At 38.1% G+C, this 15,923-nt stretch overlaps 1 protein-coding gene across 1 annotated transcript in view; it reads right to left on the bottom strand.

Annotated features, from left to right (window-relative positions):
* Positions 1 to 1,230, bottom strand: part of BNIP3L (BCL2 interacting protein 3 like) — a 28,793-nt gene extending 27,563 nt beyond the window's left edge. Inside the window, exon 1 of the mRNA XM_061199432.1 lies at positions 1,021 to 1,230. Within this exon, the coding sequence (XP_061055415.1) occupies positions 1,021 to 1,120 (100 nt within the window). The 5' untranslated portion in view covers positions 1,121 to 1,230. The remainder of the gene's footprint in view (positions 1 to 1,020) is intronic.
* Positions 1,231 to 15,923: the final 14,693 nt, after the last annotated feature.

Below are 15,923 nucleotides of genomic sequence, written 5' to 3'. Positions count from 1 at the left end.
TTCAAAAAGTAAATTACAGGAAGGTTAAGGCAAGAACCTTTCCAAGACTTCCAGCGAGCTTTAAAGACATCAGGGAATCACCTTAGAACAAGATGTCTAAACACCATAATGTTAGCAAAAGCAACTGTAGTTGGTCGTAATTCGATACTGCCATTAACTTTCAACCGCCCCAGTGTACCAATGTATTTTTAATCCCGTTTCTGAAAATTCATTGCCCCAGACTCCGTGATCTGTGCAATCTTGGATGGTTCAAGAAGCTGTTCGTAAGCAGGTTTACAGGACACACAACCCCAATGTTAAAAAAAAAAAAAAAAAAAAAAATTTACTTGAGCAACTCTGAAACATCTTTAAAAAAAGTAGTATAGCCTCCTCACCCCCCCCCCGTCACGTGATACAAGTAACCACTAAATTACCAAATAATTCTCCTGGCCAGCTTGTGCTAACAAAGGAACGCAACAAGAGGGCTCACATTTTGAGTCCTGGGGGAAGGCCGACCCAGTGAGATGGGGTCAGCCGGGCTTGGCCCAAGGCCTGCCGCACACTTGACCTCCCGCCCGTCCCTCGCCCGCCCCCTCCTCTCGGTCCGCCGCCCGCGTCCATCCCCTGGCGTCCCCGCCGCACGTCCCCATCCCTGCCCACGTCCACTTGGCGGCCCGCTCCGCCCACCCTCCCTCCCCGCGCCTCAAGGCCCGCCCCTCCACGCCCCGATTGGCTCCGTTCAGGGGCCCACCACAGGTGGGATCCGCTCGACCCCCTCGTCTTCCCATCCACCTACCCTTCCCAACGGCGAACCCAAGCAGCCCCACACCCAAGACCCCAGGAGGGAGCTGAGACAGGTCTGGAGGAAGACAGGAGCAACTCCTCCTGACAGGTGACGGGAGCTGTCAGTCATCCGCACATCCTCGGCCTCGACCAATGGGCTGCCTTCTCCTCCCGCTCCCCGCGCGGAGCTGGCGGCAGCGGCCCGAGCAGCTCCTCCTCCCCCATCCCCTTTACCGAGCCCGCCGGCCCAGCACTCACTGTTGAGGCCGGCTGGTGGGGGCAGAGACTGTTCACCTTCCTCACAGTTGTTGTTGTTGTTGTGCGGGGGCGGCGGCTGCTCTACTAAGTGAGACGACATCGTCGGGCGTCTGGAAGAGCTGCGACCGCAGCAGGACCGTCTCTGGTTCTTGGGCAGCAACACAACAAGCCGAGTCCCCCGCCCCCTTTTCTGCGCCTGCGCAGTCCCTCCCCTGGCCCTGACGTCAGGACCCGCCCCGGCCACGTGATGACAACACAACAAGCGACGGGGCGGGGCGGGGGCGTTCCCAGGCGAACGACAGACGTGGAGACGCGGGAGTCGCGCTGACGCGCGCGCCAGGAATGAATTCCTGCGTGTCATTTGTACCGGCCGGATGGAGTGAGGTATGCGGCTGGAAGTGGGGTAGAGGATGGGGGGACGTGTGTAATGAGGAAGTGCAAGGCCCTGAGGTGCTGGCACGCAGGTCTCCCACACCTACAGGACCAACGTTATTTTATCCAATCCGTGAGCATTTCTTTTTTAATGTCTGTAAGGACTCAGTCTGTAATAGGTATCGTGGTGACACAAAGTAAGCAAAAGTCCCCGTGCCTCCCCGTCATAAATCTAAAGTAAAGCTGGTGGAACACTGATACACTAGTGAACAATGTAAGGCAGGCCAGACTTTTTCGTTGTTAAACAATTTAAAAAAAAATTAATTACAAACAACACGCAATCATTATAAAAAAAAAAGGAAAATTTCAGGAAAACATAGAGAAGAAAATAATCACCCACATCCCATCACTTAACCCATTTCTGGGACTTGACATGGCAAGCCATGTTTCGTTTACGTGGGTGACAGTAAACTATGTTCCTAAACGCTCCACCTACTTCCTATCTCCATGTCTTTGTCGTTTCCTTGGTTTCATTTATGTGTGACATCTATTTTTCTCATTTGTCTTTTAACTTTGTTTCACTTTGCTGAAGTTAAAATTTTCAGGCAATGAGATCTATTATTTTTATATGGCTTGGGAATACCCTCACACCTTGATTTTGAATCTACTCCCTAAAATTTTTTTCTGATTTTCTTATGGGTTTAATTTTTATATTTATACCCCTAATCCATCTGAAACTTATTCTTGTATGCGTAAATTGCTTAACTTCAATTCTTCCCAATAGACCCAACAGTATTTGTTAATTTTTAAGTTGTCCTTTCCACCCTGATTTGAAATTGCACCCTTATCACATTCTAAATTCCCACAAAAACGGGAGTTCATTTCAGGTTTCTCTACAGTAGCTCTATTAGACAACTATTAGAGAAAGTTTGTTTAAAATTTTTCTTTGTTTAATTACTCTTCAGATGAATTTTGGGGGGATAACTGACATACAAAGTTGTCTTCCATTCAGACATATCCCTCCTTATTCTATTTTTATTAAAAATTTTAAAAGGTGTTCTTTAAAAAGATCTTAAACATTTCATAAACTTTTTTTGAGTTTTAGTATAATCTTATACTCATTTTTTAAAAAAACATAGAAAGTTTCCTTTTCTATGTTCTTAAGTAGGTAAAATTGAAATTACTTTTCTGTTTCCCTTAAGGAAACATCCAGACCTAGTGGGGTTTTTTATTGCGGGAGCGGGTAGCTCTGTTTCTGTAGGATGTTACCTTTATTTCTTATGTTGTGTTATTTGGACTTTATTTTCTCATGATTATATTACCTAATGGTTAATCTATTTTATTGGCTCTTTTAAACCCAGTTCCTTCTTCCTAATTGTATGATTCTTAAATCCTTTTTTATCAGCTTAATTGAGATATAAATCACATACTATACAATTAATCCATTTAAAGTTCACAGTTCACTGTTTTTGTTATATTCACAGAGTTGTGCAGCCATCACCACAGTCTCATTTTGGACTTTTGTCGCCCCCAAAAGAAACCCTATGCTCATTAGTTATGTCTCATTTTTCCTAGCTTCTTACATTTGATGCTTATTTCATTCATTCTTTCTTTATTTGGGTATTTAAGAATTTTTCCCTGGTCAGAGTATGTTTTTGTACTATTTCTAGTTTGGAGATTTTTCTTAGGTTTTCTTTGAAGCGTAATACATCGTTCCTTTTGGGGAATGTTCCATGAGTATTTGAAAAGAAGGTATGGTTTCTGTGTTCAGGGCAGCAGGTTTGATGTATCTATTGTACTACCTTAATAATAATGTCGTTTAAGATTTTTATGTTTCCCCCCTCTCTATGTCTTATGGATTTCAAGAGGTCAATTAATATTTCCCACTCCTGATATGTTTCTATTTCTTCTATCTCTTTTGTCGTTGAGGCTTCATTATTTGATGCATAGATGCTCATAACTGTGTCTTTATCATTATGAATTGGTCATAATTTTGTCCTCAGGCCAACCTTGTCTGTTATTGAAATCATGATTCTGGTTTTTATTATTGTTATTATTGTTGTTTTTGTTCAGTTGCAACATTTTGATGTACTTCTACCCGCTCTTTTAATTTCCTACTTTTCTGAATCACTTTCTATTAGGTGTGTCACCTGATAACTGCAGAAAAGTAGTCTTTGCATTAGGATGTAATCAGAATTTCTTTTTCTTTTAATAGGGCGGTTTAACACATTTACATTTATTGATAGTTTACATGTATTTGGATTTAATATTGTTATTTTACATCGTGCTTTCCAATTAATATCTTAAAATATCGTTCACTATGGCCCTATTTGTTTTCCAATGTATTTCATCGTATAACCTAGAAATTTTAATTTTTGTTCAATTAGTAGCCTTTATAACTGTATATTTATATAATTCGGTCATTTCTTTAGATGGTTTCATTTAATGCTCAGAAAGGAACAATAGTGAAATTAGTATAATGCCCCTTCTTCCTCCTTTCCCTCTCCTACCCACATTTTTAGAAGATCATGTTCTCTCTTAATATTTACCTGCATGTCCATAGCCTAACTTTATGAGTTAAGGAGCTGAAAAAAGACCCAACTAAACCAAAGGCTAGCAGAAGGAAATAAATAATAAATATTATAGCAGAGATAAACATAATAGGCAAATAGTAAAACGACAGAGAGAATCAACAAAACCAAAAGTTGGCTCTTTGAAAATATCAACAGAATTGACCAGCCTTTAGCTAGACTGACAAGAAAAAGAGAAGAAGCAAATAGCTAGAATCAAAAGTGAAAGTGGGGACCTTACTACCGACTTGACAGAACTATGAATAAGAGAATAATGTGAAGAATTATATGGCAACAAATTATAATTTCTCAATGGTTACCCTGAAGGTTAAGTTACATTTAGCATCCTAAGTTTATAGCAATGTACAGTTGACCCTTGAACAACATGGGATTGAACTACACGGGTCCATTGGTATGTGTTTTGTTTTTTTTTTTCAATAAGCACGACTATAATGATACATGATCTGTGGTTGGTTGAATCCACAGGTGTGGAACCTCAGATACAGAGGGCCCATTGTAAAGTTATACGTGGATTTTCAACTGTGCCCATAACCCCTATGTTGTTGAAGGGTCAAGTGAAGTTGGAATTGATACCGACATAGCTTCACTGACATAGAAAAACTCTGTTCCTGTATAGCTTCACTCCCTTTTATGTTTTTATTGCTGCAAATTATGTCTTGATACATTGTATGCCCTTTAACCTAGACTTATAATTATTATTTTATGCATTATTCTTTTAAATCATACAGGAAACAAAAAGAGGAGTTAACAGACCAAAACCACGGTAACAATGGTTTTATGTTTACCTATGTACTTACCTTTACCGGGGTTCATAAGTCTTTGAGTTACTGTCTAGTATCCTTTCATTTCAGCCTGAGGATTTTTTTTTTTTTTTTAAGCATTTCATGTACTGAAAGTCTACTAGTGATGAACTCCCTCATTCCTTAGCTGGGAGTGTCTTAATTCCATCTTCATTTTTGAAGGATAGTTTTGCCAGATATAGAATTCTTGGTTGGTAGTTCTTTCTTTCAGCACTTTAAATGTATTTTCCTACTATCTTCTTACCTCTGTAGTTTCTGATGAGAAATCATCTCTTCAGAAATTCGTTTGTTTTATCTTTTAGATTCCACATATAAGGGATAACATACAGTAATATAACATACAGTATTTGTCTTTCTCTGTCTGACTTATTTCACTAAGCATAAATACTCTCTAGGTCCATCCACACTGTTGCGAATGGCAGAATTTCATTCTTTTTTATGGCTGAGTAATATATGTGTGTATATTACATATTCTTTATCCATTCATCTATTGATGAACACTTAGGTTGCTTCCATATCTTGGCTATTGTAAGTAATTCTACTGTGAACATTGGGGTCATGTATCTTTGCAAATTAGTGTTTTCGTTTTCTTCAGATACATACCCAGGAGTAGAATTACTGGATCATATGGTAGTTCTATTTTCTGTTTTTTGAGGAACCTTCATATTGTTTTCAGTAGTGGCTGCACCAATTTACAATCCCACTGACAGTGTACTAGGGTTCCCTTTTCTCTACATCCTTGCCAACATTTGTTCTTTGTAGACTTTTTGATGACAGCCATTTTGATAGGTGTGAGGTGATATCTCACTGTGGTTTTGATTTGCACTTCTCTGATGATTAGCAATGTTGAACATTTTTTCATGTGCCTGTTGGCCATCTGTATATCTTCTTTGGAAAAAATGTCTATTCAGGTCTTCTGCCCATTTTTTAATTAGGTTGTTTGGTTTTTTGTTTTTTGATGCTAAGTTGTATGAGCTGTTTATGTATTTTGGATATTAACCCCTTATTGGTCATATCATTTGCAAATATTTTCTCCCATTCAGGAGGTTGTCTTTTTGTTTTGTCTATGATTTCCTTTGCTGTGAAAAAGCTTTTAAGCTTAATTAGGTACCATTTGTTTAATTTGCTTTGTTTCTTTTGCCTTAGGAGACAGGTCCAAAAAAATATTGCTACCATATATGTCAAATAGTGTTCTGCCTATGTTTTCTTCTAGGAGTTGTATGATTTCTAGTCTTACATCTAGGTCTTTAATCCATTTTTTTGGGGTTTTTTTGAATTTTCTTTTATTTATTTTTTTATACAGCAAGTTCTTATTAGTCATCCATTTTATACACATCAGTGTATACATGTCAATCCCAATCTCCCAATTCATCACACCACCTCCACCCCCCCTGCCGCTTTCCCCCCTTGGTGTCCATACGTTTGTTCTCTACGTCTGTGTCTCAATTTCTGCCCTGCAAACCAGTTCATCTGTACCATTTTTCTAGGTTCCACATATATGCGTTAATATGCGATATTTGTTTTCTCTTTCTGACTTACTTCACTCTGTATGACAGTCTCTAGATTCATCCACATTTCTACAAATGAACCAATTTTGTTCCTTTTTATGACTGAGTAATATTCCATTGTATATATGTACCACATCTTCTTTATCCATTCGTCTGTCGATGGGCATTTAGGTTGCTTCCATGACCTGGCTACTGTAAATAGTGCTGCAATGAACATTGGGGTGCATGTGTCTTTTTGAATTACGGTTTTCTCTGGGTATATGCCCAGTAGTGGGATTGCTGGGTCATATGGTAATTCTATTTTTCGTTTTTTAAGGAACCTCCACACTGTTCTCCATAGTGGCTGTATCAGTTTACATTCCCACCAACAGTGCAGGAGGGTTCCCTTTTCACCACACCCTTTCCAGCATTTGTTATTTGTAGATTTTCTGATGATGCCCATTCTAACTGGTGTGAGGTGATACCTCATTGTACTTTTGATTTGCATTTTTCTAATAATTAGTGACGTTGAGCAGCTTTTCATGTGCTTCTTTGCCATCTGTATGTCCTCTTTGGAGAAATGTCTATTTAGGTCTTCTGCCCATTTTTGGATTGGGTTGTTTGTTTTTTGTTTTTTTTTAATAAATTTATTTATTTATTTTTGGCTGTGCTGGGTCTTCGCTTCTGTGCGAGGGCTTTCTCTAGTTGTGGTGAGCGGGGGCCACTCTTCATCGCGGTGCGTGGGCCTCTCACTGTCACGGCCTCTCGTTGTGGAGCACAGGCTCCAGACACGCAGGCTCAGTAGTTGTGGCTCACGGGCCCAGTTGCTCCGCGGCATGTGGGATCCTCCCAGACCAGGGCTCGAACCCGTGTCCCCTGCATTGGCAGGCAGATTCTCAACCACTGCGCCACCAGGGAAGCCCCGTTTGTTTTTTTAATATTGAGCTGCATGAGCTGTTTATATATTTTGGAGATTAATCCTTTGTCCGTTGATTCATTTGCGAATATTTTTTCCCATTCTGAGGGTTGTCTTTTCGTCTTGTTTGTAGTTTCCTTTGCTTTGCAAAAGCTTTTAAGTTTCATTAGGTCCCATTTGTTTATTTTTGTTTTTATTTCCATTACTCTAGGAGGTGGATCAAAAAATATCTTGCTGTGATTTATGTCAAAGAGTGTTCTTCCTGTTTCCCTCTAAGAGTTTTATAGTGTCCGGTCTTACATTTAGGTCTCTAATCCATTTTGAGTTTATTTTTGTGTATGGTGTTAGGGAGTGTTCTAATTTCATTCTTTTACATGTAGCTGTCCAGTTTTCCCAGCACCACTTATTGAAGAGACTGTCTTTTCTGCATTGTATATCCTTGCCTCCTTTGTCATAGATTAGTTGACCATAGGTGCATGGGTTTATCTCTGGGCTTTCTATCCTGTTCCATTGATCTATATTTCTGTTTTTGTGCCAGTACCATACTGTCTTGATTACTGTAGCTTTGTAGTATAGTCTGAAGTCAGGGAATCTGATTCCTCCAGCTCCATTTTTTTCCCTCAAGACTGCTTTGGCTATTCGGGGTCTTTTGTGTCTCCATACAAATTTTAAGATTTTTGTTTTAGTTCTGTAAAAAATGCCATTGGTAATTTGATAGGGATTGCACTGAATCTGTAGATTGCTTTGGGTAATAGAGTCATTTTCACAATATTGATTCTTCCAATCCAAGAACATGGTATATCTCTACATCTGTTGATATCATCTTTAATTTCTTTCAACAATGTCTTATAGTTTTCTGCATACAGGTCTTTTGTCTGCATAGGTAGGTCTTATAGTTTTCTGCATACAGGTCTTTTGTCTGCTTAGGTAGGTTTATTCCTAGGTATTTTATTCTTTTTGTTGCAGTGGTAAATGGGAGTGTTTCCTTAATTTCTCTTTCAGGTTTTTCATCATTAGTGTATAGGCATGCAACAGATTCCTGTGCATTAATTTTGTGTCCTGCAACTTTACCAGATTCATTGATTAGTTCTAGTACTTTTCTGGTGGCATCTTTAGGATTCTGTATGCATAGTATCATGTCACCTGCAAACAGTGACAGTTTTACTTCTTCTTTTGCAATTTGTATTCCTTTTATTTCTTTTTCTTCTCTGATTGCCATGGCTAGGACTTCCAAAACTATGTTGAATAATAGTGGCAAGAGTGGACATCCTTGTCTTGTTCCTGATCTTAGAGGAAATGCTTTCAGTTTTTCACCATTGAGAATGATGTTGGCTGTGGGTTTGTCATATATGGCCTTTATTATGTTGAGGTAGTTTCCCTCTATGCCCACTTTCTGGAGAGTTTTTATCATAAATGGGTGTTGAATTTTGTCAAAAGCTTTTTCTGCATCTACTGAGATGATCATATGATTTTTATTCTTCAATTTGTTAATATGGTGTATCACATTGATTGATTTGCATATATTGAAGAATCCTCGCATCCCTGGGATAAATCCCACTTGATCATGGTGTATGATCCTTTTAATGTGTTGTTGGATTCTGTTTGCTAGTATTTTGTTGAGGATTTTTGCATCTATATTCATCAGTGATATTGGTCTGTAATTTTCTTTTTTTGTAGTATCTATGTCTGGTTTTGGTATCAGGGTGATGGTGGCCTCATAGAATGAGTTTGGGAGTGTTCCTTCCTCTGCAATTTTTTGGAAGAGTTTGAGAAGAATGGGTGTTAGCTCTTCTCTGAATGTTTGGTAGAATTCACCTGTGAAGCCATCTGGTCCTGGACTTCTGTTTGTTGGAAGATTTTTAATCACAGTTTCAAGTTCATTACTAGTGATTGGTCTGTTCATATTTTCTATTTCTTCCTGGTTCAGTCTTGGAAGGTTATACCTTCTAAGAATTTGTCCATTTCTTCCAGGTTGTTCACTTTATTGGCACAGAGTTGCTTGTAGTAGTCTCTTAGGATGCTTTGTATTTCTGTGGTGTCTGTTGTAACTTCTTTTTCATTTCTAATTTTATTGATTTGAGTCTTCTTCCTCTTTTTCTTCATGAGTCTGGCTAATGGTTTATCAATTTTGTTTATCTTCGCAAAGAACCAGCTTTTAGTTTTATTGATCTTTGCTATTGTTTTCTTTGTTTCTATTTCATTTATTTCTGCTCTGATCTTTATGATTTCTTTCCTTCTGCTAACTTTGGGTTTTGTTTGTTCTTCTTTCTCTAGCTCCTTTAGGTGTAAGGTTAGATTGTTTATTTGAGATTTTTCTTGTTTCTTGAGGTAGGCTTGTATAGCTATAAACTTCCCTCTTAGAACTGCTTTTTCTGCATCCCATAGGTTTTGGATCATCGTGTTTTCATTATTATTTGTCTCTAGGTATTTTTTGATTTCCTCTTTGATTTCTTCAGTGATCTCTTGGTTATTTAGTAACGTATTGTTTAGCCTCCATGTGTTTGTGTTTTTTACGTTTTTTTTGCCTGTAATTCATTTCTAATCTCATAGCGTTGTGGTCAGAAAAGATGCTTGATATGATTTCAATTTTCTTAAATTTACTGAGGCTTGATTTGTGACCCAAGATGTGATCTATCGTAGAGAATGTTCCGTGCGCACTTGAGAAGAAAGTGTAATCTGCTGTTTTTGGATGGAATGTCCTATAAATATTAATTAACTCTATCTGGTCTATTGTGTCATTTAAAGCTTCTGTTTCCTTATTTATTTTCATTTTGGATGATCTGTCCATTGGTGTAAGTGAGGTGTTAAAGTCCCCCACTATTATTGTGTTACTGTCGATTTCCTCTTTTATAGGTGTTAGCAGTTGCCTTATGTATTGAGGTGCTCCTATGTTGGGTGCATATATATTTATAATTGTTATATCTTCTTCTTGGATTGATCCCTTGATCATTATGTAGTGTCCTTCTTTGTCTCTTGTAACATTCTTTATTTTAAAGTCTATTTTATCTGATATGAGTATTGCTACTCCAGCTTTCTTTTGATTTCCATTTGCATGCAATATCTTTTTCCAGCCCCTCACTTTCAGTCTATATGTATCCCTAGGTCTGAAGTGAGTCTCTTGTAGACAGCATATATATGTATCTTGTTTTTGTATCCATTCAGCGAGCCTGAGTCTTCTGGTTGGAGCATTTAATCCATTCATGTTTAAGGTAATTATTGATATGTATGTTCCTATTACCATTTTTTAAACTGTTTTGGGTTTGTTTTTGTAGGTCCTTTTTTTCTCTTGTGTTTCCCACTTAGAGGAGTTCCTTTAGCATTTGTTGTAGAGCTGGTTTGATGGTGCTGAATTCTCTTAGCTTTTGCTTGTCTGTAAAGCTTTTGATTTCTCCATGGAATCTGAATGAGATCCTTGTGGGGTAGAGTAATCTTGGTTGTAGGTTCTTCCCTTTCATCACTTGAAGTATATCATGCCACTCCCTCTGGCTTGTAGAGTTTCTGCTGAGAAATCAGCTGTTAACCTTATGGGAGTTCCCTTGTATGTTATTTGTCATTTTTCCCTTGCTGCTTTCAATAATTTTTCTTTGTCTTTATTTTTTGCCAATTTGATTACTATGTGTCTAGGTGTGTTTTTCCTTGGGTTTATCCTGTATGGGACTCTCTGCACTTCCTGGACTTGGGTGGCTCTTTCCTTTCCCATGGTAGGGAAGTTTTCGACTATAATCTCTTCACATATTTTCTTGGGTCCTTTCTCTCTCTCTTCTCCTTCTGGGACCCCTATAATGTGAATATTGTTGCGTTTAATGTTGTCCCAGAGGTCTCTTAGGCTGTCTTCATTTCTTTTCATTCTTTTTTCTTTATTCTGTTCCGCAGCAGTGAATTCCACCATTCCGTCTTCCAGGTCACTTATCCGTTCTTCTGCCTCAGTTATTCTGCTATTGATTCCTTCTAGTGTATTTTTCATTTCAGTTATTGTGTTGTTCATCTCTGTTTGTTCTTTAATTCTTCTAGATCTTTGTTAAACATTCCTTGCGTCTTCTTGATCTTTGCCTCCATTCTTTTTCTGAGGTCCTGGATCATCTTCACTATCATTCTTCTGAATTCTTTTTCTGGAAGGTTTCCTATCTCCACTTCATTTAGTTGTTTTTCTGGGGTATTATCGTGTTCCTTCATCTGGTGCATAGCCCTCTGCCTTTTCATCTTGTCTATCTTTCTGTGAATGTGGTTTTTGTTCCACAGGCTGCAGGATTGTAGTTCTTCCTGCTTCTGCTGTGTGCCCTCTGGTGGATGAGGCTATCTAAGAGGCTTTTGCAAGTTTCCTGATGGGAGGCACTGGTGGTGGGTAGAGCTTGCTGTTGCTTTGGTGGGCAGAGCTCAGTAAAATTTTAATCCACTTGTCTGCTGATGGGTGGGGCTGGGTTCCCTCCTTGTTGGTTGTTTGGCCTGAGGCGACCCAATATTGGAGCCTACCTGGGCTCTTTGGTGGGGCTCATGGCGGTCTCTGAGAGGGCTCACGCCAAGGAGTACTTCCCAGAACTTCTGCTGCCGGTGTCCTTGTCCTCACAGTGAGACACAGCCATCCCCTGCCTCTGCAGGAGACCCTCCAACACTAGCAGGTAGGTCTGGTTCAGTCTCCTATGGCGTCACTGCTCCTTCCCCTGGGTCGCAGTGCACACATTACTTTGTGTGTGCCCTGCAAGAGTGGAATCTCTGTTTCCCCTAGTTCTGTCAAAGTCCTGCAATCAAATCCTGCTAGCTTTCAAAGTCTGATTCTCTAGGAATTCCTCCTCCCGTTGCCGGACCCCCAGTTTGGGAAGCCTGATGTGGGGCTCAGAACCTTCACTCCAGTGGGTGGACTTCTGTGGTATAAGTGTTCTCCAGTTTGTGTGTCACCCACCCAGCAGTTATGGAATTTGATTTTATTGTGTTTGTGCCCCTCCTACCGTCTCATTGTGGCTTCTCCTTTGTCTTTGGGTGTGGGGTATCTTTTTTGATGAGTTCCAGTTTATTCCTGTCGATGATTGTTCAGCAGTTAGTTGTGATTCTGGTCTTCTTGCAAGAGGGAATGAGAGCACATCCTTCTACTCCGCCATCTTGAACCAATCCTCTCCATTTTTTTTGTTTTTTTATATACGATATGCAGAAATGTGTTAATTTCATTCTTTTACATATAGCTGTCCTGTTTTCCTGGCACCACTTATTGAAGAGACTGTCTTTTCTCAATTTTATATTCTTACCTCCTTTGTCGTAGATTAATTGAGCATAAGTATGTGGGTTTATTTCTGAGCTCTCTGTTCTGTTCCTTTCATCTATGTGTCTGTTTTTATGCCAGTACCATGCTGTTTTGATTACTGTAGCTTTGTAGCATAGTCTGAAGTCAGGGAGCATGATACCTCCAGCTTTGTTCTTTTTTTCTTAAGACTGTTTTGGCAATTTAGGGCCTTTTGTGGTTCCATATAAATTTTAGGATTAGTTGTTCTAGGTCTGTGAAAAATGTCATGGGTATTTGGATAGGGATTGCATTAAATCTGCAGATTGCTTTGGGTAGTATGGACATTTAAAAAATATTAATTATTTTAATCCAAGAACACAGGATATCTTTCCATCTTTGTACCATCTTCAGTTTCCTTCATCAGTATTTTATGGTTTTCAGAGTATAGCTCTTTCACCTCCATAGTTAAGTTTATTCCTAGTTATTTTATTTTTTATGAGATTTAAATAGGATTATTTTCTTGCTTTCTCTTTCTAACAGTTATTAGTGTACAGAAAAGCAACAGATTTCTGTATATTAAGCTTGTGTCCTGCAACTTTGTGTATTCATTTATTAGTTCTCCAATAGCTTTTTGGTGGAGATTTTAGGTTTTTCTCCGTGCAGTGTCTGTCATTTGCAAATAGTGACAGTTTACTTCTTTCTATATTTTCTTTGGGAAGGTGTCTATTAAGGTCTTTGGCCCATTTTTAAAAAATCAGATCATTTGTTTTCTTCTTTGTATATTTTGCAGAACAGTCCTTTATATGTCTTTTACAAATATCTTCTCCCAGTCTGTAAATTGTCTTTTCTTTCTCTTGTTAGTGTCTTTCAAAGAGCTGAAGTTTTTTATTTTAATGAAGTTTACCTTATCAATTATTTCTTTCACAGATTGTGCCCTTGGTGTTGCAATGAAAAAGTCATTGCCAAAAGCAAGGTCTTCTAGATTTTTTTCCTATGTCATCTTCCAGTTTTATAGTTTTATGTTTTACATTTAGATCTGTGATCTATTTTGAGCTAATTTTTGTGAAGGATGTAAAGTCTGTGTCTAGATTCATTTTTCTTCTTTAGCCTATTGATGTGATGGTTTACATTAATTGATTTTCTAATGTGAACTGGCCTTGCATACCTGGGATAAGTCCCACTTAGTTGTGGTATATACTTTTTTTAATACATTGTTGGATTTGATTTGCTAATATCTTTTGAGGATTTTTAAGTTTATGTTCATGGGAGATATTGGTTTGCAGTTTTCTTGTAATGTCTTAGTCTGGTTTTGGTATTTGGTACCCCAAGTTTGGTATTTGGTATTAGGGTATGCTGGCCTCATGGAATGCATTAAGAAGAATCCTCTCTGCTTCTATCCTCTGAAACAGATTCTAGAGAATTAATATGATTTCTTCATTAAATGGTTGTTATAATTCACCAGTGAACCCATCGTGGCCTAGTGCTTTATGTTTTGGAAGATTTTTAATTATTAATTCAATTTCATTAATAGTTATAGGCCTATTTAAATGGCCTGTCGCTTCTGGTGTGAGTTTTTGCACATCTTATCTTTCAAGAAATTCATCCGTTTCGTGTAGATTGTCAAATTTGTAAGTAGAGAGTTATTCATAGCATTCCTTTATTTTCCTTTTAATGTTCATGGGATCTGTATTGATGTTCCCCTGTTCATTTCTTATATTAATAATTTGTGTCCTTTCTCTTTTATTCTTAATTAGCCTAGTGAGTGGTTGATTGATTTTATTGATCTTTGAAAAGAACCAGCTATTTGTTTCTTTTATTTTTTCTATCAATTTTCTGCTTTCTATTTCATTGATTTTTCTTTTAGTTTTTATTACTTATTTTCTTCTGTGTTATTTTGACTTAATTTGTTCTTCTTTTTCTAGTTTCCTAAGATGGGACCTTAGATTATTTATTTTAGATCTTCTTATTTTAATACATGCATTCAATAGTATAAATGTCTCTAAAGCATTGCTTTCACTGCCTTCCACAGATTGTGATTACTTATGCTTTAGTTTTCATTTAGGTCAAATATTTTTATATTTCTCTTGAGATTTATTTGTTGACCTGTGTGTTATTTAGAAGTGTGTTGTTTAATCTCTGAGTCTTTTGTGATTTTCCAGCTTCTTTCTGTTACTGAATGCTAGTTTAATTCCACTGTGGACTGAGAGCAGTTATTATATGACTTCTATTCTTTTAAATTTGTAAAGGTATGTTTTAGGGCCAGAATGTAATCTAGCTTGGTGAATGTTTCATGTGAATTTGAGAAAAATGTGTATTCTGTGGTTTTGCATGAAGTAGTTTATAGATGTCCGTTATATCTAGTTGAACAATGGTGCTGTTGATTCCCACTGTCTTTAATGGTTTTCTGCTAGTCTAATCTGTCCGTTTCTTACAGAGGTGTGTTGAAGTCTCTGACCATAATAATGGATTCATCTATTTCTCCTTGCAGTTCTAGCTGTAAAGTAAAAAGCTTTTTATAAAATTAATTAACTAATTTATTTATTATATTTGGCTGTGTTGGGTCTTTGTTGCTGCACACAGGCTTTCTTTAGTTGCAACGAGCGGGGGCTACTCTTCATTGCAGTGCACGGGTTTCTCATTGCGGTGGCTTTTCTTGTTGCGGAGCACGGGCTGTAGGAGAGTGGGCTCAGTAGTTGCGGCTCACGGGCTCTAGAGCACAGGCTCAGTAGTTGTGGCACACGGGCTTAGTTGCTGCACGGCATGTGGGATCTTCCCGGACCAGGGCTCGAACACACGTCCCCTGCGTTGGCAGGCAGATTCTTAACCTCTGCGCCACCAGGGAAGTCCCCATTCCTTTACTTTTAATCTATGTTTGTTTTTCTGTTTAAAATAAACTTTTTTGTAGGTAACATGTAGGTGGGTGGTGTTTTTTGATTCACTCTGACAATCTCTGTCTTTTAATTGGCACATTTAGGCCATTTATGTTCAAAGTGATTATTGACATAGTTGGATTAATGTTTACCACATTTATCACCATTTTTTTTTTTTCTTTTCTTTTTATTCAGTTTATTTAAACTAACTAAATAAAAACAGTTTACCCATTTCTCCTACCCCTGTATTGTGCCTCTGGTGACCACCAATCTCTTCCCTGTATCTATGAGCTTGGCTTTATTTATTTATTTATTTATTTATTTGGTTCCACATAAAAGAGAGATCATATGGTAATTGTCTTTCTCTGTCTGACTTATTTCAGTTAGCATAATGCCTTCAAGATACATCCATGTTGTGGCAAATGGCATGATTTCATTCTTTATTATTGCTGTTGCTTGTTACTGTTTTCTGTTTTTTGCCCAGGTTCTTCCTATTTTTGTCTTCCACTCTTTTCCTGTCTTATGTAATTTTATTGGACATTTTATATGATTCCATTTTCTCTCCTTTCTTAGCATATCATTTATACTTTTTTCCCTCTTTTTTCAGTGGTTGCCCTAGAGTTTACAATATACATTTACAACTAATTCAGATCTA

The sequence above is a fragment of the Eubalaena glacialis genome, chromosome 9 (genome assembly GCF_028564815.1).
Source record: "Eubalaena glacialis isolate mEubGla1 chromosome 9, mEubGla1.1.hap2.+ XY, whole genome shotgun sequence".
NCBI classification, from domain to species: Eukaryota; Metazoa; Chordata; class Mammalia; order Artiodactyla; family Balaenidae; genus Eubalaena; species Eubalaena glacialis.
Note: the sequence above shows the minus strand (reverse complement) of the source record. Positions and strands in the feature narration are given on the sequence as shown.